Here is a 21311-nt window from a genome sequence, read left to right as displayed (position 1 = left end):
TAGCAGGAAGCAAACACATGGATTAGCAAAGCTGTCCTCTCTTTCCTTTATTTAATATTAAATTATATTATATTACATGATTATATTATATTATATTATATTACATGATTATATTATATTATATTATATTATATTATATTATATTATATTATATTATATTATATTATATTATATTATATTATATTATATTATGCATGGATTTGATACAGAGGTGAAATTACAGATGTGGCTTGCTAGCAATTGTTAGCTCATTAGCATCTATTTGTGTGTACAATTTGGCACACCAATATTCATCCTTAACAGTACAGCCAGAGATAGTTGCCTAAAACAGAAAGAGGAAGGCTTCAAGCTGCTTGTTTTTGGTTTGGCATCATTACAGGCAAAAAAAATAAATCAATTCAGCCATTATGGAGCAAGATGAGGTCCAGATGAAGTCCTGGACTAACAGGACAACACTGATTCAGTGTTCAAGAAGATGATTCAGATATTTTGAGCTACTGAAAGCCAAACAAGCCGGAAGCTCAATATTACTTTTTGTTTTTTACTTTGTGGGTTATAAAAACATGTTTACTGCAGGCTATATCAAGCTAGCAAAGATTATAAAGCGATGTTCTTGTTTGTACTGTGTAACGGGATTTGCCACAAACATCAGTGGGACCTAAAGCCTTGTGGAGGGCATCATTCCACCCAAGTTTCCTTTGGCTGGAAACTTCTCCTGATCCACTGACTGCTGATGAATCATTTAGTAATAGAGTAATACCTGTGGCAGCTCCAGATTCTACACCATGGTTTCAATGGCACAAGAATGCAGCTACATCAATCACTCACATTTATTTAAAGTGTAAAATCACAATGCCACATGAGCCCAGTGCACTTAACAAATTAGGCAGTAGATGGGACAAAGGAAAACTCAGCAATATTCAAGATTATTAGAGCAGCATAAAAAAATGCCATTTAAACCCCAAAGACAAAAGACACTTAAAGGCAAAGCGAAATGGAAATAACGGCTCCATACGTTCTGTGGAAGGCTGAAGTATTGTCAGGAATTTGAAGTTTTGATTTGAACAGTTATTTAAATGTGTCAATGTGCATCCTTGAGAGGCTGTCCAGAGACAGGGATCATGATGTGGGTTATGAGTGACCATCAAGAAGCCATGCCTGTGTACACGGTGTAATTATTTCAGCTACACTGAGCATACAGTGGACTACAGCATAGGCTTGTATCATGTCTGTGGATACACAGTTCAACTACTGGAGTGCGTGTGTGTGTGCGTGCGTGCGTGTGTGTGTGTGTGTGTGTGTGTGTGTGTGTGTGTGTGTGTGTGTGTGTGTGTGTGTGTGTGTGTGTGTGTTCTTGTACTTGCTACATATTGAGTACTAGAATATGTATTTAACCAACAGAGTGAGGACACTTTTGGAAAGTGAGGACATTTTAGCCCGTCCTCACGTCTTCAAAGGGCCGTTTGAAGGTCAAGACTTGGTTTTAGGGTCGAGGTTAGAATCAGGTTCAGGTTAAGTTTAGGGTCAGGCAGTCAGTTGACATGGTCAGGTTTAGGGTGAGGGGCAAGGGAATGTTTTACATCAATGAAAGTCCTCACAAAGATATAAGTACAAGGATGTGTGTGTGTGTGTGTGTGTGTGTGTGATGATGACGATGATGACGATGATGACGATGATGATGCTGATGATGATCAGCTTGTTCGCCTTCTGGAGACCAAAAACAGAGACAGTGATTTGATGAAACATTACAATGTGTTTGAGTGTGTTGAAAGCCGTCTGCTGAAATTACTATTAAGAAAACTGGAGCATTTCATGACATCAACATTCTCCTGGACATTTTTTCCATCCAATGAAGGATGAACCAAACAGATGTTTTTATACAGTGAACATAGCATGTTATTCTTTATGCAGAATATCAAAAGGCATCTTTGATCCTCTGATCGTGACCTACTTCTGTTGCTTTTAGAAGACAGAAAGCTCTTTGTGGGCATGCTCAACAAGCAACAGTCAGAAGATGACGTGCGGCGCCTTTTCGAGTCTTTCGGCAGCATCGAGGAGTGCACCATCCTCAGAGGTCCCGATGGAAACAGCAAAGGTGAGTTTATAGCTGTTTATGACTTTGTGCCAGCAGAGATTTTCACAGGCTGCTGCACAGAAATGATTTGGCCTTTCAAAGTTGGTGACTTTGCAAAGTTCTCCTTAACCACTCCACGTTGAGTGATGTCAAAGCAGGTTATTTCACAATCATCAGACGAGTGGTTACGTAAGAATACAGTAGAGTCTGTAAATTTCAACAGTAAATGTCATTACAAAGCTTAGTCCACAGGGATGAGCAATATAAACTCTTTATAGATGAACCCCATTAACCTTCGGAGTCAATACATTGCTCTGATAAAGACTAAAAAATAGAAATAGACTTCCTTATTAACCATCGGGCCTCATGTCACACCAGAAAACTGTCTTTTCAGAATGTTGTCAGAGTGCTACACAAGTTCACGGCATGAAGTTCATCAGTGAGCTTAGCAGCCAATCAGTGTGGCCCGATGATAACTAAGCCTGATGATTACAGTGGGCCTGATCGTTCCGATTCCTCCGTGAAGCTCCATTAACAAGGCCCCATCAGCCAGCTTACTCGGCTAAGTGGGCTTTAGCTCAATAATTACTGGGAGCTTGATCATTCAAATTCATCAGCGGGGCTTGTCAATAGTAAGCGACACCAGAATGCTGTGGCATTTTAAGCCCCATCAGAGGATCTTAAAGTTGCTAGGGGTGCCATGTTTAGCCCGCTCACTGCAGCGAGGGCTACAGCTACTCTTCGTCAGCAAAAATAAGGCTTTGTTTCCTGGATGTTTCTGGCTGTAGAAATTTTAACGTGTCGTCTGGTCGCTAACATAATCATTTTCACTTACATGCTTTCACCTTTTCTTCTCCCTCTTCATAGGCTGTGCGTTTGTAAAATACTCCTCTCACGCTGAAGCTCAGGCAGCCATCAGTGCACTACACGGCAGTCAGACGATGCCCGTGAGTAGCTGTATGTGTGTGCGTGTGTGTGCGTGCGTGTGTGTGCGTGAGACCATGTGGATTTATGTGAGAGAGGTGAGTCACATAGAAAGATGAATCACAAAGCGCTTAATTACCTTCTAAAAGTTATACTTTATTAATCCCAGTGTGGAAATGTGTCCCCTGCCTTTGACCCATCCCGCTATATCAGGGGAAAACTGACACTTTTAAGCAGTTGGCTTGGCTGTGTGTGTGTGTGTGTGTAGTGTGTGTGTGTAGTGTGTGTGTGTGTGAACATAAATATATATGTATATATACTTTATATGTTTGTATGTAAGTAAATCCTTTTCCTTTCTTTGCCATTTTGAATGGAATTATTTAGTTTCTTTCTCTTGCCTTTGAGTTCTCTTTGACAGAGGTGAGATGGGATGAGTGGGTAAAAAAATGGAAGAAAAAAGAATGATGTATCTTGGCTGCAAAGTCAGTTATGCTAACCACGGCTTATGTCTTATTTTTGTCAGTGAAAGAAGGGCGAAAGAGTATTTATTGCTCTCAGTGTATGCATGTGTGTGCAAGAATAGAAACAAGACACTAACATGCACTGCTTGGCATGTGTGTGTATGTGTGTGTGCTCGTTTTTACATGGGTGGATGCACAGGGTGCCTCATCCAGTCTGGTGGTAAAGTTCGCAGACACGGACAAGGAGCGCACCATCCGCCGCATGCAGCAGATGGCTGGTCAGATGGGCATCTTCAACCCAATGGCCCTGCAGTTTGGAGCTTACGGAGCCTACGCTCAGGCAAGACATGTTTTTTTTTAGTTTTTTTTTTTACCCATAGTCATTTATTAAGTGGTCCACGGAGATTAAAGGGAGTGCATAAACCTCGCTCTTGAATTTGGAACAGCAGCAAAGATAATCACACTCCAACTATAATTTTCATCTGCATGTTGATGTGAACTGTTTGTGTTTGAACAAGGTGTATATTTCAGTATCTACAACTTCCACACTTTATATAAAGCTACTTTTTTATTTTTTCACAAGAGTAGGTTAATCAATTGGGGGGGGGGGGGGGGGGGTACTATCTTCCGAGTACAGATTTCCTGTTTTTGTGTGTTTCCGAGCTGAGCTGCTGTGAACAGATCGTAATACAAAGATGGAGTTTGGTAGTAAAACACTTGATTTATCTAAGTGAGATGACCGAAACGAGGAGATTTTGCCCTCGTCATTGGAAACACATTAGGAGTGGATGTCTTTATGGCAAATGTGAGCAGGAAGAGTTATGACAGCAAGCACAGGCTGATTCAATGTACATATGGGTACCTGAAAAACTGTAATCCTGTCCTTCAATTCTCTCCTGCTTCCTTTAGATTCATTGTCCTTTTAATTGTGCACTCCTTCTCTCTGTAGGTGCAGCAACAGGCGGCGTTGATGGCGTCTGTAGGCCAGGGGGGCTACCTCAGTCCAATGGCGGCCTTTGCTGCTGCCCAGATGCAGCACATGGCCACTATCAATGGCCTCCCGGGAGCACCGCTGACCCCCACGTCAGGTAAGATCAGAGGTCAAAGTGCCATTGTGGGCTTTTATGTATTTTCCTCCTCTATTACAACGCAAACACAGGTTATTATTCATCAATGGAACCTATAAATAATAAATTATCATTTAACATTGATTCTGTTGCCATGTGAACGTGAAACCTGCAAAGAGCGGAGTTTTAACAGAATTGCATTTGTCACCAGTTAACAATATTTCAGTATCTTTATGCAATATACTGGGTTAGGTGGAATGCAAATGTTTAGTCTGATCCTAGTCCGTCCAGTCTAATCTTAGTCCGTCCAGTCTAATCCTAGTCCGTCCAGTCTAATCCTAGTCCATCCAGTCTGATCCTAGTCCGTCCAGTCTAATCCTTACCTGTCTAGCCTAATCCTAATATGTGTTGTAGTTCAGATTTTATGTTCTTTACTGCTCCCTCCACTGAGTCACGATGCAGCATTACAGTTAGGCTGAACACTACTTCCTCACATGACTTCTAATGCCATGATGATGAGGATGATGATGATGATGATGATGATTGTTATAATCATTATTATGACTATATTATATATTATTATTATTATTATCAATGTCATTTGGCTTCTGAAATAAAAATCCAGTTGAAAAGCAAAAAGTTTTTTGTTTTTTTTTTAAATGACGGAAGCAGCAATGTCATATGTAATTCAAAGTGAGAGCTTCACCCAGGCTGACTCTCGAACAATTTGAAGGAGCGTGCCAACAGTTTGGGAAACAGACTTATTGTTCATCCTTCCTCAGCAAGAACAGAAGACCGATAGCTGTGACTCATCTCTGCTGTACAGGGTAGCTGGGACCCACCCAGAATGGTTGGATGAATGGGTGAGGTTAACCTACCTTAGAGAACATTAAAAAATATATACACTTTTTGCCAAAAAGGTTTTTGCCTACAGGGTTATGCAAAATATCTGTTATCAAATACAAATTTAAAATAATGAGACACGGTAATTTTAGAGTCAGACACATAGTTGGAACTACGTTCCTGCCTTGGCACAGTGATTTGAGGCAGCACCTCAAAAGCAAAAACAAAACAAAATATTTCTTGACAACCACAGGAGCAACTGCTGCAACTAATCATGGCCGACTTAAATAAATGAAATAGAGGATGAGGAAGATTACTTTTACCAGGGTTATGCTAACACTTTCCAGTGACGATTATTCATTGTGCTAAGCTAACTAGTAGTCAGCCGATCTTTTTGGGTCTAAGCTCACTAATGCATGCACAGAAGGGAGACGGGGATCCATCTTCTTTTCTGGCTCTGGGATGGAGGAAGAAGGAAAAAAAAAATATATATATATATATATGTGTGTGTGTGTATGAATATATTTTCAGAACTATTTGAAATATTTCTGCCTTTTTTCATAAAAGTCCTTGTAGTAATTAACCAATTGTGAAGAAGCATTTAGAATCATTAAGTAACGTTTCTAACTCAACGCAGGGTTGCAAAAGAACAAAATACTATGTGGCATCAACTGAAACAAAATCCATAATTGGTTTGATATCATCAACAGAGAATTCAATGTTCTCATTCAATATTTGCATCTAACAGCTGCTGTATCACAGTAAAGACCATAGAGGGACAAGAAATTAACCCTGACATTTAGTGTGTACACTGGCCCACTGGACCAGCCCCTCTGACATTTGGTGGAGTTACTTGGTGGCCAGTCAAAGTAAAGCGTCCTCTCTCTCTCTCTCTCTCTCTCTCTCTCTCTCTCTCTCTCTCTCTCTCTCTCTCTCTCTCTCTCTCCCTGGCTGCTTGCCTGCCTTGTGGCTGCAGGTGGTAGCACTCCTCCAGGCATCAGTGCCCCCACAGTGACCAGCATCCCCTCCCCTATTAGTGTAAATGGTTTTACTGGAATGCCGCCCCCCCAAGCGAATGGACAGCCCCCTGCAGAGGCTGTCTTCACCAACGGAATACACCACTACCCTGGTAAGTCTGATAATCGACCCAATTCATAGAAAAATATACAATATATGGGGAAAAAAATGTACTGCATAGTACAATTACACTTGATTACATGGCAAATTCTTTCAAATCTGTGTGGCGGTAAACGCTGTGCCAGGAGAGTGAACATGCCGCTGGCTTACAGACGTGAATTGCCTTGAAGCATGTTCAGGAGGCAGAGGCCAGACAACTGTGGCCCAAAGACAGCAAGCATGTCGAGCAGATGAGTGTTTGGCGAAGGCACTTACGGGCTGCTGGAGCCCAAATACGCGCTTGTTTCACGAGCCATGGCTCATTGATTTGTGTCTGTGACGAGGTGGAAGAAAAATGTTGTTGTTTTTTTTGTTTTTTTTTACACTCTTGTCTCCCCAGTGTTGCAGGAGGTGGTTTTTAGGGAGGACTCGGAGAAAAACGGCTTGGGCGTGGCTCCGCGGAGTTGTTTTGGGGTTCAGGGTGGCTGCTTCCTTTCTTCTCTTTCTGAAGGTAGCACTCCCATCTTCCTCCTCCCTATCTCCCCCACACATTCTACTTCCTTCCCTCTGGCTAGCTGAAGCAATATGTGGTGTTGATGTTAGTCTGCGGTGTGTTCTTTGGTTTTCCAGTGGTAGTTGGGTGTATGTGTGTGTTTCTTCCGTGGTATACTTCATGTGCATGTACAGATGGGTTGTTATAAAGTGTAGAACAGCATTTTTGGAAATATATTTAAAATCTAGGGAGATTTTTTAGTAATTCTTAACTGTTACTCCGAAATGTGAAGTGACGGCATCAGGTGCATCCAGTGTTGTGTGTTGTAATTGTGTTTACACGTTAAACTGCATTCGGAGAAATTAATGTTTCTTATATAAAACTGGGATTTATTCACCAAATGTTCTTATACATAAAGTGGTCCTAACTTACCAGAGGATGTTTTTAGCCCCCATTTTGTCTCAAAGACAGGAAGGAAAGCCAAGTAGCTCTCCTTGCTCCTGACATCTGCGTAGCTCCGGTAATGTCCTTCCTGTCTGTAAGTCTAAACTGAGGGGCTCAGAAAGTTCTATGGATTTTCAGAACCAATTTGTGAATAAGAATATTTCATGAATGGGGTCCAATGTTGAATGGTATCTGTGTGTAATGGTTTCTCGTGGTGACAGTGGAGCCGTGTTGTCTTTCAGAGTTTTATTTCTCTTCTTTTCCGGAAAAAAAGATCAACTTTTGAAATGTTTTTTGGATGAACCATTAGTCCAGCCCAGTGAGAAATGTCAGCATGAAGTTACTCACTCAACTCTCTTAACTTCCTTCTTTTTCTCTATCCCTCTTCTTTTTCAACGTTCAATATTTCTCTCACCTTCCTGCATGCTCTCTCCTTCGCCCCTATATCCACATTCTCCCGCTATTGCTCTCCCCTTCTGTCGCTCGCTGTTCTATTACTTTACCCCTATACCCACCTACCACACCTCCATCCATCCATCTCTCCATCCATGCACCCCTCGACCCTGTCCTCTTCTTCATGTGTCTTTCCTGGAACAGCTCAAAGTCCCACTGCAGCCGATCCTCTCCAGCAGGCTTACACAGGAGTCCAGCAGTATGCAGGTTTGTCTGTCACTCACACAGCTGCACCCGTGTGTGTGTGTGCATGTGTGAATGTGTGTGTGTGTGTGTGTGTGTGTTTGTGTGTTATAGAGTTATAGAAAGAAAGATATGTCTCTGAATTTTGATCATGTAACAAATAAGTGTTGCGGTCAGGCTACATCAATACTGCTGTTATTTACTGTGTGTGTGTGTGCGTGTGCGTGTGTGTGTGTGTGTGTGTGTGTGTGTGTGTGTGTGTGTGTGTGTGTGTGTGTGTGTGTGTGTGTGAACTCTATTGTCTGCTATCTGATCGATCGCTCGCTGTGCCCCTGCATATATCACACTGTATGTATCCGTGTTGCAGCGTGCTCTGGTCATGACTGTTATCTGATCTGCGTGTGTGTTGGTGTGTGTGTCTCAGCAGCCTACCCAGCTGCATACGGCCAGATCAGCCAAGCCTTCCCCCACCCTCCACCCATCATCCCGCAGCAGCAACGAGAAGGTAACACACATACACACACACACACACACAAACACACATACACACACACGCACACACAAATACACACAGAAATCCATTTACTAATCAAACGTTTAACATTTTAAATGTAAGACACTTGCTGACTCCTGTACACACTCCTCACATGTATGAATGCAGTGAACTTTTGCACACACGTACATTCAAACAGCCTTATCAATATATATATACATACATACATGTGTGTGTACATATGTAACCTTGAATATAAACTCACTCTCTTACATCTATATACATACATGTACACATGCATGAATATATTTGTGTGTACAAATGTATTTATATAGATATACATATACATATATATGCAGTTCACCTTCTTGCTTTTAAATACTTATAGCAAAAAGTAGGTATACTCACATCAAAAGGATATAGCTTCTTATCCTTGACGAGTTTGAGAATTTTCCTTTTTCAACTTCTTCAGTAAGCAATTATTTGTAAAAGATTCAAGAATGAATCAAATAATAAAACCTTATAGTTTCTTTCCTAGCTGGCTGTTACTAACTTTACTACCACAGCTGAGTGTTTCCAACTGAGCTGTAAACCTACTCTTGAACCCAATGACCTGCCAGCTCGGGACATCCAGCCTCAACACCTTACTGCCCTCTTGTGGAAAATAAACAAAACAATACAAATCCTTCACCAGTTTCAGCATCCTGGACTTTACCAGTTAGGACTGAAAAGTCCAGTTTACACCCGCATGATGTTAAATATCAAATCTGCAAACAACCGAGTCACTACAGCTCTGACGACCAATGCGAGTGAACTTGGATGTAAAGTAGAAGTTTGTCAAAAACAGAAATCAATACACAAAGAATGTCAAACCCTACTGAAAACTTGATTTACTATTTCTGTTTAGCATTAAATCGATCAGATTAGTGACAGTCAAGATTAGAGTTAGAAACCATAGTTTAATCCGTAGAGACCAAGACTGTAGAAAAACTGGGGTTTGATTATTAGTTTGACTGAACCAGCCGGTGTTGTGGGTGTGGTTTGATGTCTGATTGACAGCAGACTTCCTCATGGGCGAAATAAAAACAGGATGAGGATGAAAACCAACAGGGACATTTAACGCCGGACGGAGACTAAATGAAGCAAACAGCTGCCGACATAAACATCAGATGTTAATGTTGCTAAATCCTACCTGAAGCATGAGAAAACTGCGCGTGACATCATGTCTTTCCAACGACTTACATGCTGTGACAAGGATGTTACAACTGAAATCTCTCTTACCAAATGACCAAAATGGTTCTAACTTTGCTGCAAGGTCCACGCTGGATTGTAGTGTTAGCCACTGTTAGAACCTCACTGAGAGAACACACTCATCCAGCTGATTTTTATTATTTATTATTTCATTATTCTCTATGCCCTCAATGCTTCTTGTTTTGTGTTTTGTTTTGTTTTTTGCTGGCCTCTTCTCTCCTTGTTTCTCTGACCTTTGCCCTTTGTCATTCTTTTGTCACCCCCCTTTCTCTCTCTCTCTCTCTCTCTCTCTCTCTCTCTCTCTTTCTCACTCTGTTTCCATGTGCAGGACCAGAGGGTTGCAACCTGTTCATCTACCACCTCCCTCAGGAGTTTGGGGATGGAGAACTGATGCAGATGTTCCTGCCATTCGGTAATGTCATCTCCTCCAAAGTGTTTGTGGATCGGGCGACAAACCAAAGTAAATGCTTTGGTGGGTAAAAATGAACAAAACCAAAAATTATTGATTATTTATTCTGATTATTCTTTTTACTAATCACCTTCTTTACCGCAGTCAACACCCCCTCCTAACCTCCCAGCACCTCTTCGATAAAACAAACGAGAACAAAACAGAGAGAGTGAATTTTTCTACAGTTGTGCAAAAGCTGGTTGTAATTAAAAAGAATGAAAGCTCTGATAGATTTGTTATTCAGATTCATGTTTTTAGTAAGTTTGCCATTGTGCTGTTTGTGATATTGTAGCCAGGTATTTGTTGGTGGTCGACTCTGCGTCTCCGGTTGTACCTGTAAGCTACTGTAAACAAGAGAAGAGCTTCCTCATGTTGTGCCACTGACATCACTATTTACTCCTAACGTATAATTATGTGGCAAATTATGAAAGGATTGCAGAGAATATTTAGTCAGTCAGGTGAAACCTATTTGCAAAGTAGCTTCGGCTCATTAACGCTGTTGCAACATCAATGCTGTATTAGACACGCTGCAAATTTTGAGATGCAGCTTTTAATTTGTTGATTTGAGGCTTTTTCACCCTAAAGTGAAAAACGCACAACTAGCACAACTGTGTTGGTGTTTTGGTTTTAGATTCCATCACCAAAGTTCATATTGTGATTTTTTTTTTTTTGCTTGCATGCTACTCCCTCTTCTTATTGTAATCCTGTTGTTGTTGTCGTTGTTGTTGTTGTTGTCATGTAGTGTGTTATTTTCTAATGATAGAGATGTATTTGATGTTTGTTTATTGTTCCTTGACTTTGTACAATAAATGGTTTAGAATTATGATCATGTGTGTCATCCTCATTATTCATTCCTCTAAGCCAAAACTGTCTGCGCCTTCATCTAACCACGCTCCTCCTTCTTCCTTCTCTCTCTCTCTCTCTCTCTCTCTCTCTCTCTTCCTGCCCTTCCTCCAGGGTTTGTGAGCTTCGACAACCCAGGTAGTGCCCAAGCTGCAATCCAGTCAATGAACGGCTTCCAGATCGGCATGAAAAGACTCAAGGTGCAGCTGAAGAGGCCGAAGGATGCCAACCGCCCATACTAGCCCCCGCCCCAGCCAGCCGCTGCCATCCTGGCGGCCGGGGCAGCCGTCGTGCACAGGGAAAGACAGGTTAGAGCGTTCGCGCTTTGATTAACTAAATTAATGCATACAGAGCCAATACACTCAAATGGCATTCATGACTGGCCTGATGTGGTTTCAGTAACCTTTTATAAATGTCATAAAACATTTGTAGATGTGGAATAAATTGCTGATCATCTGTAAAGAGTTTGTAAAGGAGAGCGATGACGCTTTACACCTTTGCCGAGAGTTCAAGTAGGCACGCGTTTGTAAATGTTAATCCCACCATTGTCGTTATGACTCATTGTTGGGGATTTACGCTAATGGCAGCGACCAAAGACCACGCACAAACTAGGACTAAAACGTGTAACTGATATCAAAATTAAACACACGCTCTCGTCTTGCTGCATCTTTTACAACTGCTTTTCAGTCGTTTTCATGGGAACAAAAGAAGCATTTCCTCTATTTTGTAAAACAGCTTTACAGTAAGTGACCTGGTGTGTTACCCTGTAGGTAAAAGATAATTTGTAAATGCTTCAGTGTGTTGCACGAGGAGGAATGGCTTCGGAGGGAAAGGCATTTATTACCCCTCAGGCGGGTAATTGTGCCGTTCCTCTTTGTCTCCTCCCTTCATCTGTGTGATGGAGAGTTTAGGCTGTATCGTTCATTCACCACTGATGACTTCATTCAAGGGCAACTTATCACCCACTCACAAACTAACCCAACCATACCAGACAGTGTCCCGAGGCAAAGCACTGCAGGAAGAATAGCGCAATCTCATATGAATGTGGCCCCATTCCTTTTGATATATCAAAACATTTCACATTTCCAGAAAACCTCCTTTTGATTTGCTTTGCTTTTCACCCGAGTCATACACCAGACATTCAATCAATGAACGAGCAGTTTGTCACTCTCACACCTACGGACTCAGTTTTGACTACCAGAATCGAACTACAGAGAGAAAGTCATCAGAATGATGACTTCATATTAGATAAATGTTGATTAAAATCCCTCCATCTGGTCCCAGCACTGTTGATTCATAACAGACTGCTAGCTAAGACGGTTCAGAGAAGCAGGTGTCATGTAAATATGCCACAATGTCCCATTTACATGTAAATACAACTCACATCAACAGTGAAGAAGAACCACATGGGAATTGTCTTATGGCAGTGAGTGTAATATAAGTGTTGTTGTTGAAGTGCCACATCATACGCATATGAACCCCAGAGGGATAAGCACTGGATTTTCTGATATCCAGAAATGAAGTATTTCACACGTTGGGTACTTACAGATTCTTTAAACATTAAACTACTGACTGTGGGAGAAAATTAGCCAACCGGGTGAGGGCGTACGTGCAGGGACGATGCTCACAAGCTAACGTTTCGCCAAGCCCTTAATCATACGCGGATTTATCGTCTCTTTTAAAGAAATGGGGGGGGGGGGGTGAATTAACAAATGAACATCGTGTGATATGAAATAAAAGACTTGAAAATCATTTGGGAAGAATTTTGGACTTCAGAAAATGGGAAGTATGTTCATTTCCCGATATTTCCTTATTAAAAAAAAAAATCGGACTTCTATCTGCGACCAGTGGAGTCACTCCCCGCTGGCCTCCAGAGGGACAGGTTCTCCCCTCTGTAGAGCTGGTTCCTAATAATCGCACATGTATTTGCTGCGTAATCTTTCCATTTTTGAATCCTGATTTTCGTTCGTTGATTATTTATAGTATCGATAAAGCACATAACAACCGTGCTATTTGTATTAACAGACAGTTTAGCTGCGATGTTTCGCGCTGGGTGCAAAGTGTGCTCTGTTTTAATGTGTGTGATAGGTGGCTGCAGCCACTGTGGAGATGATATTGTAAATGTAAGTGGCTGCTATTTCATTTTGCTCTTTGCACCCACGGTGTTCATAGGTCTTCTTATTTATTGCTGCTTCTTTGGGTTTAATTGAATTGAGCGAGGAAGAGAGAGAGAGAGAGAGAGAGAGAGCAGCTATGCGGATCAATGCGCTGCACGCAGCTCAATGAAACATGATTTTATAAGATGGTGCTCACTTTGAATATTAAAAAAAATTGCAAATCAATATTTGGCGGTCAATATGTGTTGATATTGTGGCGGATGGCCACAATCAATCAATCAGACACATGCTGCGGCGCTATGTGGCCTCCGTCAGCCGTCACATGGAGATTGGAGTATTCACTGAGCTTCAGAGGTCAAATACTGAGAATCAGGAGATTCTTTCATTTCTTTTCCACATCTTTGCACAGGAATTTGTCAAATTGCGTTGCTAAATGTTGGACCGAAATGCAGTTCCTACAGGTTTTTGTTTTTTTGACTCAAATTTGCTTTCTTCTGTGCGTTCCAGGTTTTGTAGAGCTGAATCATATGTTGACTACTTGCTACCCGTCACTGTGTGCAAACTCAACATCTGGACCACTGAGGCTTCTTCAAAAACAGAGGAGAGAGAGAGAGAGAGAGAGAGAAAGAGAGAGAGAGCGCAAGGACCGAGTCAAGGACACCTCCTTTTGGATGTACTAAAACCTTGGAACTCAGAGAGCATTTGTACCCGCTTGGTTAAGCCCCAGGACCTTTTCTTCTGCACACATATACACACACCTCTTTCCCCACAAAAAACCTCTGCTTGAATGACAGATACATTTTCTGGACCACAAAACTTTTACTTGAACAATGAAGAGAAAAGTAAAAGAAAGTATATCAAATCTACTTTCAATGACCAACCCCACTGAACTCTGAAATGGAATATGGATGTCAAAAGTCCAACAAGAACAAAACAAACTTTTTAAAAACTGAATAGAGGATTGCCATAGGAGATATTTCTGTAAGATGGTTTGGGGCAATTTACTTTGGAGAGACTCGAAACACGAAGGGACTCATTCCCGAAGCGAGAACTTAAATAGGGAATGTGATATTTTCAGGACACAAATTGGCTTTGATTTGGGATGGCCATCTTTAGCTCGGAGTGCCTGTCCGTTTCCAGGGGATACCGTTGCCAAGGAGAGCCATAGCAACGGTCTCCAGGGAGTCTTACCTGTCATTCCTTAGTTGTTTTAGGGACCAAAAGACCAAACATTTTTATTGCTGAGGACTTGTAGCTCTAATATACTCGGACCACTGCATCTCGCTCAGTCAGTCTTAACTGGTTGAGGAGTTGCACTTAAAAGAAGTGTACATTTCGAATATATACAACACATGTATATATACATATATATTGCTGATATGCTTTTTGAATACAGGCAAAACTATTTCAGATGACCAAATGGGGTCTCTCACTTCGTTAGTTTACAATTACTCAAAATGTTTTATTTTTTTCTCTTCTCATTTTGTCTCGGGAGGGATGGAGAGTGCATGGGAGGGGCTGCTCCGCATCACAGCCTTATCTTTTTTAACTTGACATCCTAACCTCATAGATAGAATAACATCAGAAACGTTTGAAATATATGAACTTGTTTATATTTGCAGTACATATATATGTATAACAAGCATTCAAGCAAATGTATTCATATATACAGTATATATGGATAAACAGATATTAATCACAAGCAAATATATGTATTTATATGCACATATTTTCTATATGTGTGTCTGTATATAGAACGGCTACTGACTATGTTGAGCTGTAATTTTTTGTAGATTTTAGCAGAAGTTTGAAACATTGCTCTGCTTGGGATGAATCGCAAATCTGGCAGCTCCCAAAACTGCAGGCATTCCTCTCTCTGATAACCTATATGCTGACACACAATATATTGCTAAAAAGATACATGTGTGAGAATACACATATGGTGTAAATAGTCTCTGAAAATGCAAAAAGCCACATCTCAGTAGCAAGGCTTTAAGAAAATTAGGCTAAATTATTTTAGAGGAAAAGGACAATTATCTTCGATTCTATTCCAGACATATCTCTCGAGCTCCGAACACACACACACACACACACACACACACATACACACACACACACGCACATGCTAACATACACATACACACAAACTTCTCTTTGAAACTTGAACCAAAATGAAGACGTCTCACAACCCTTGCTCTCTTCTGCATTCAGTAAAGTGCATGTAGCGTATGGGCTGTCACCATGTCAAGGTGTGCCTTGTCACCTGCAAAATCTGCCATCAAACACTGTGCTCTCAAAGACAAAAAAAAAAACAAACAAAAAAACAACAAAAAACTATACACACACTACTGCAAGCAGCCAACGCACTATTATGATGTCAAAACTACAGCCTGATCCATATCATCTCTCAGCCATGTAGAGAGCTTCAGTGCATGTCCACTTAACAGCCCATCCAACCACTGTTGGTTCATCAATACCTTAGATAAAATAAAGACACGTAAATCTAATGTACACTCATGTGATTACATTTCAGATCAAAGTGGGCATTAGGCAACCTGTTAGCACAGGTACTTACTATCAAAGCTGTGTAGGAGGCATCCGTGACTACGTTCCACCGGTTAGAGTCAAAATGAGGGTGAAGTTCACGGACGAGTGGTCCTAGCGTTGGATCTAATAATGCTTGTCAAAGTTATTCAGAGACTAATATTAGAAGTGTTTCCGATACAACCTAAACTACTGGATCAGGTGTCTGTGAGTTCTTGTAGACCTTTCAGCCAATTAATAAAAAAAACTGGAATCCTGGCATTTTTTGGGGATACGAAAGCCGATTCCCAATGTCAGTTTAAAAAATGTCTACACTGGCGTTGCTTATTTATTTTTTTCCTATTTATTCATGCACATTTATACATTTTTTTCTGTTCTCTCCTGGAAACAGAGACGCTTCTATCTGCAGATAAATGCTGTAAAGTGCGTGATTTTTTTTTCGCTTTAATTAATTGATAACAAAGAAGACCACATAAGAAAAACAGACATACAGATAGCAGCATTAGGGTTGAATAAACATTTATTTAAATTTAGCAACTGAATGTCATGAGTTATTCTATTTCTTTTGTTGGTTTATCCATTTTTTTTAATGAACAGCATTACAAATCTAGCCTTCTCTAACCTGCAGCATTCTAAAAATATAGAAATCAGCAAGTATGTGATTCTACGCTCTGATCTGACGGTGTTTGTTCGCCCAGTAACAGGGTCCTGCTACTTCCCAGCAGCATCACATACACTTCAACAACTTTACTGCACAGTGAACTAACATCCATAAACAGATGCAAGGTACTTGTGTAACTTTAAGCACATGCGAGCAAACTTGAATTTATCCTTTTCATATCATATTGACAGGGGAAATAAAGAGAGTCAAAAGTGCCAAAAAAAAACAACCTAAAAACTTCAAAATAGTTTCACCCAGATAAAAGAGACTTGGTCTGAAATCAATTCACTAACTTTTTCTTTCTAATCTTTGTACCTATTTGTTCATGTTTTACCAGAGGCGGTTCACAAAAAGACAGTGTTGACGTAGTATTGTCTTTTAAAGAAAAAAAAAAAACAACACTTTTTTTCTTGCCCTGGTGTTGTATTCGTAAAACCTGTCAGTAGATTTCAGCTTTCAGAATCAGCATCAGGAGGTACAAAACGGTATCGGAGCATTTCCAATGTTAGTATTTATGAATAACTTGCCAGTTGAAGGCAGTTAAGGTTTATGTGCATCCAGTCGTTCATGTCAGATGGTGACAGGAAACATATCCTTGAGAAGATGTTATTTTGCCTTATCCTGTCTGTCTTCACACAATTTAATACAAACACAAAAATGGAGACCATTTAGAACTTTGATAAAAGCATAATGAAACTGTAACGTGAAGCAGTAAGAGAGAAAAACCATTTATCCATAGCAAATGCAAAAATAGTTACACAAATGGTATGAACATCTAATATATACCTGCAAAAGGTCAACACACTTGGATTTATTGGAGCCAACATTGAACACATATTCAGCTGGTGGAGATTACTCAATGAATATTTATATTTATGAATATTTATAAGGCTATATGACACTTGGAAGAGAATGCTTCCTGTTGGGCGCTGTTGCTAGTTTTCCTATAAATTGCTCATTATGCCGTTTCCCTAGTGTCTGAGTCTAACCTTTTTAGCTGATTGAATAATTTAACATTTACCTTCCAACTCCTGTGAGGCAAAAAGATGCCATTACACATCGGGGGGGGGGGGGGGGCTGCTGTTTGCGTGTGTGTGTCTCACAACAATGCCCCCGAACGTGGCACACAGTGCAAACCCGATGACCATCAGGATCATGTTTCCTCTGACAGGGTGGGTTAGACTCCTACAGCCACATGGCGTTAACAACGACTAAATGTCTGCTGTCGCTGATTCCCACGCTGTGTGACACCCCCCACCCCCACCCCCCAATATCACATTGGGAAAACTGGAAAAAGGTGTTTACACGGTGTGTGCTTTTCTAATGGTTTCATGGATCAATCGCTCATGTCTTTCGCCAGCCGATGTTTCATGACGAGTGAAATAAAGAAGGAGAAGCAGCAAAGACCACAGGAACTAGAATGCCAAGCACATCATCGTCATTCGCTCCAACTTTAAACTGCAAGTTTACACAAGAAAAAGTCAAAACAAAGTATAGCGGTTTAACAACAAGAAACAGAGCAGAAGTTTGAATATAAATATATAAATATATACATAAACCAATGAATATACTGTAAATTGTTTCTTTTTTGCTCCATTTTCCTCTGTACATAGGTTTGCATATTTTATAGGACTTTTACTTCTATCTACATGGACTGGATAAAGTACTTTAAATACTCAAAAAAATATATATGAATGAAAACATGATAATGCTCATTAAAACCAGGTACAAAAAAAAAGTTGCTAGGATACGGTACAAACTATAGGACCTGACCAAGGCATTTATCCAGAACACAGTCAGGGAGAGCATTGACCTCAGTTAGAGCTTAGACACACATTGACCTATTTTATAAAAGAAATACTTTGATGGGTTCTATTCATTTATCTATTTGTTTATATATTTATTTATAAGTCATGTCTGAGATGATATGCATGCTTTCATGGCATTATTTTTCTATGAGTTGGTACGTGACCAAATAGTTTTTATATGACATGCATGGGCCACCGTAGTGGTCCACAGATGATCATTGTTCCTGTCTGCAGGACCATGCCTTCAGCACTTCTTAAGATGATGGAGAAAACTGCTCCTATTGACCAAGTGATGTCAAAGACAGATTTTAATCATGAATTTATGTTAATTTATTTGTGTTTATTTATTTGTGCTGTTTGATTCAAGATCTGAGCTCTATTATTGCCACTGATGGGTTAGCTTGAAAGTGCTACTTTGTGTCACCGCATCACATATTACCACTTTTAAGTGTTGGCAAACTCAGAATTTAACAACTTCAAACACTGATTTTGCTTTTATTTTTCTATTTCTGATAAGCAGTTGAAAACAATGCTATTGTTTTCTTAGCCTTATGTTGCTGTCTATAATGATTTGGTTTAAAGGGGACCTATTATGCCTTTCCTTGGACATTTTATATATAGTTATATATGTGTATATATATATGTATATGTAACTATATATATAGTATATCCATATATACACATATATGTACACGTATATACACACACATATATATGTATGTATATATGTGTGTGTATATATATAAATATATATATATATATACACACACACACACACATACATTCAGTGTCAGGTTTCCACGGATTGATTTGAATGGATGGACAATTTGCCCTCAACAGGATACCAAAAGTTGGCCAATCAGAAGAAAGTTGCTTTTGGGTAGGCGGGCCTTACAGGTACAAGTTAGCCTTTCATATTTTACACATCAAAGCAACAGTTGGTGGCCGTTTAACAGAAACTGGGCCCAAGCCTTTGCAACAAGGAGATGCTAACACATTTAGCATTAGGATGAAACTCAGTTTAACTCAAGAATTACATTCCAACGCTAATCGATGAACCAAAACTTTGGTTAGTGAACTCAGCCCCTTTTTTCTCATGGGAACATTCCTCAGCAGATAGGAACCTTTGTGGGAACTAACTTTATTTATTAAATTTAGATGTTTTTTTCCTTCCAAAATAGTCCACCTTGGGAGGAAGTACTTTCTAAAGTTCCAGGGACTACACTGGTGGGTCTTTTCCTGCCGAACATTCTTGATCAGCTCGGTGCTTTTGTATTTCACTTCAATCGTTATTTTAAAAATTGTCACACACTCTGTTGCCACACCACCAATGCGTCATGAAACAGACTAAAAAGAAAGCTAACCACTGATGGACAAGGTTCAGGCGTTGTAATTGCAATCTCATGCTACAAACTTCATCCAGCGGGAATTAAAAATAGCATTTTTTCATACATTGGCAGTCTAATTGGCTCATCTTTGCCACAGTCAAACCATAAACAAAAATGGCCCAAGGAACCTTTTGTTCCAGGAGAAATAGTTGTGGGACTCACGTCTCAGGGACATTTGGTCAAAAAAAAAGGGCTTGAAACAATGAGATCGCTGCGGTCAAAGGAGTTTCTTTTGAAGGGCGGCTGGTTCGGACCTCTGCTTCCTCACACTCCTACAACACAGAACCCACCGGCGCTCAGATGTCTTCTAAATGTCCTGGTCACTGATGGATGAAGGGCTCCAGAGAGGGATGAGACCATGAGTGTAGGCGGAGTTCAGCCACCGTCCCTTTGTGCTCACAGGCGCGTCTTGAGGAACAAAATGGTTTTACGTGGCGTACCTGCACCGGCTTCTTAGGGCTCCAACTTTAATGACATCACAACTAAAGCGGCTTTTTTGTTTGTTTGTTTGTTTTAATACCAGACAGGTTGAAATGACAGGCTGCATCACACAATATGGAAGTGGAAATGAGCATAATAGATCCCATTTTAAAAAGAAACCTGAGTGATTCTTCTTTTGGTTGTGTGTACTACTTGTCTCAATTTTAAAAGTGAAAATAAGGGGTAACTCTCTACTTTAGCACTCCCTGATGAACTATTAAATCACTGACTAACTGCATGCATACAACCCCACTTTCATTTGTAACAGCTTCACTCTCCTCCCTGCATTCCTCCCCCCGTTTTTCCCAAGTCTGCTTTGTATTGTTTGACAGAGCTCTGATCTTGCTCAAATGATTATTTCTACCAAGAGCAAAATTCAATGAAAACTGCACTATCTCATCTAAAGAAAATTGAGTTACTATCATTTTTTTCTTCTTTTTTTTTTGTGTGTGTGTGCTGGTAACAGTGTTTTTATTTTCAAAACTCAGAGTTGCTGGAATCACATTTGACTTCATGTGGTTTTAAAAGTATTATGGAAATGTATTTCCCAATTTCAGCACATACGGAGGGTGGGGAAATGAATGTTGCATATTAAGCTTTGCCAGGATCCTAATGAGCTAAGCTTCTGATTGGGCAGTGCGCTTTAGGCTCCCACCCCGACTCTCCAGACTGCACCATTCTCTGGTCCCCTGGACTCTTTTTTTGTAATTTTAAATGAATGATGCGTCTCAGCTTAGCCCAATAATAAAGCACAGTCTAGAGTAAAGTGTCCTGTGTGTGTTGTCGTCATTACCGTTGCCTTCCGTGTGTCCTATCTCAAAGACGGATGAACACACTCGAAAGACAAAGTTTGATGGATCAAGGAGCTTTTTTTTTTTAACACAGAGGAAATGCACACTGGCGGTAATGCAAAACTCCCACGGATGGCGCGTTATCAGGTCCATCGAGATAAACGCTGCGCACATTTTTCGCGCGGGGTACAGCGGCATCTGTGCGATGTTTTCAATCTGTGACAAAATCGGCACATCAGGAGCTTTCCAGATGATTTCTTTCTTACATTTATTATGCTGTTGTGGTTTTTCGGTGGCTGCAAATGTTTCCATGTGCACAGTAACGTCCCCACAGCAAATATCAAGAGTTTTATCTTGGCAGGACAGGGGGAAATTTCTGCAGCTTTCCTCCATCCCTCCCTGCCCTTGACTGCCCTTTTCGCATTTTTT

At 40.5% G+C, this 21311-nt stretch overlaps 1 protein-coding gene across 7 annotated transcripts in view; it reads left to right on the top strand.

The window, feature by feature from the left end:
* The window catches only part of celf4 (CUGBP, Elav-like family member 4), a 93785-nt gene extending 72935 nt beyond the window's left edge, over positions 1-20850 (top strand). The window contains exons 4-14 of one of the 7 annotated variants that reach the window (XM_086198769.1): positions 1970-2095; positions 2942-3021; positions 3659-3799; positions 4409-4547; positions 6346-6498; positions 6886-6996; positions 8020-8082; positions 8483-8563; positions 10131-10274; positions 11208-11401; positions 13718-20850. In XM_086198769.1, the coding sequence (XP_086054895.1) occupies positions 1970-2095; positions 2942-3021; positions 3659-3799; positions 4409-4547; positions 6346-6498; positions 6886-6996; positions 8020-8082; positions 8483-8563; positions 10131-10274; positions 11208-11335 (1166 nt within the window). In that variant the 3' untranslated portion in view covers positions 11336-11401; positions 13718-20850. Of the gene's footprint in view, positions 1-1966; positions 2096-2941; positions 3022-3658; positions 3800-4408; positions 4548-6345; positions 6499-6885; positions 6997-8019; positions 8083-8482; positions 8564-10130; positions 10275-11207; positions 11402-13717 lie in introns of all 7 variants that reach the window. The other 6 variants (XM_086198768.1, XM_086198770.1, XM_086198766.1 and 3 more) reach the window with 6 other exon arrangements.
* The last annotated feature ends 461 nt before the right edge of the window (positions 20851-21311 follow it).

Source organism: Aulostomus chinensis, chromosome 3 (assembly GCF_037954235.1).
Source record: "Aulostomus chinensis isolate RoL2024-O1b breed Wild chromosome 3, RoL_Achi_v1.0, whole genome shotgun sequence".
Lineage (NCBI taxonomy): Eukaryota > Metazoa > Chordata > Actinopteri > Syngnathiformes > Aulostomidae > Aulostomus > Aulostomus chinensis.
Note: the sequence above shows the minus strand (reverse complement) of the source record. Positions and strands in the feature narration are given on the sequence as shown.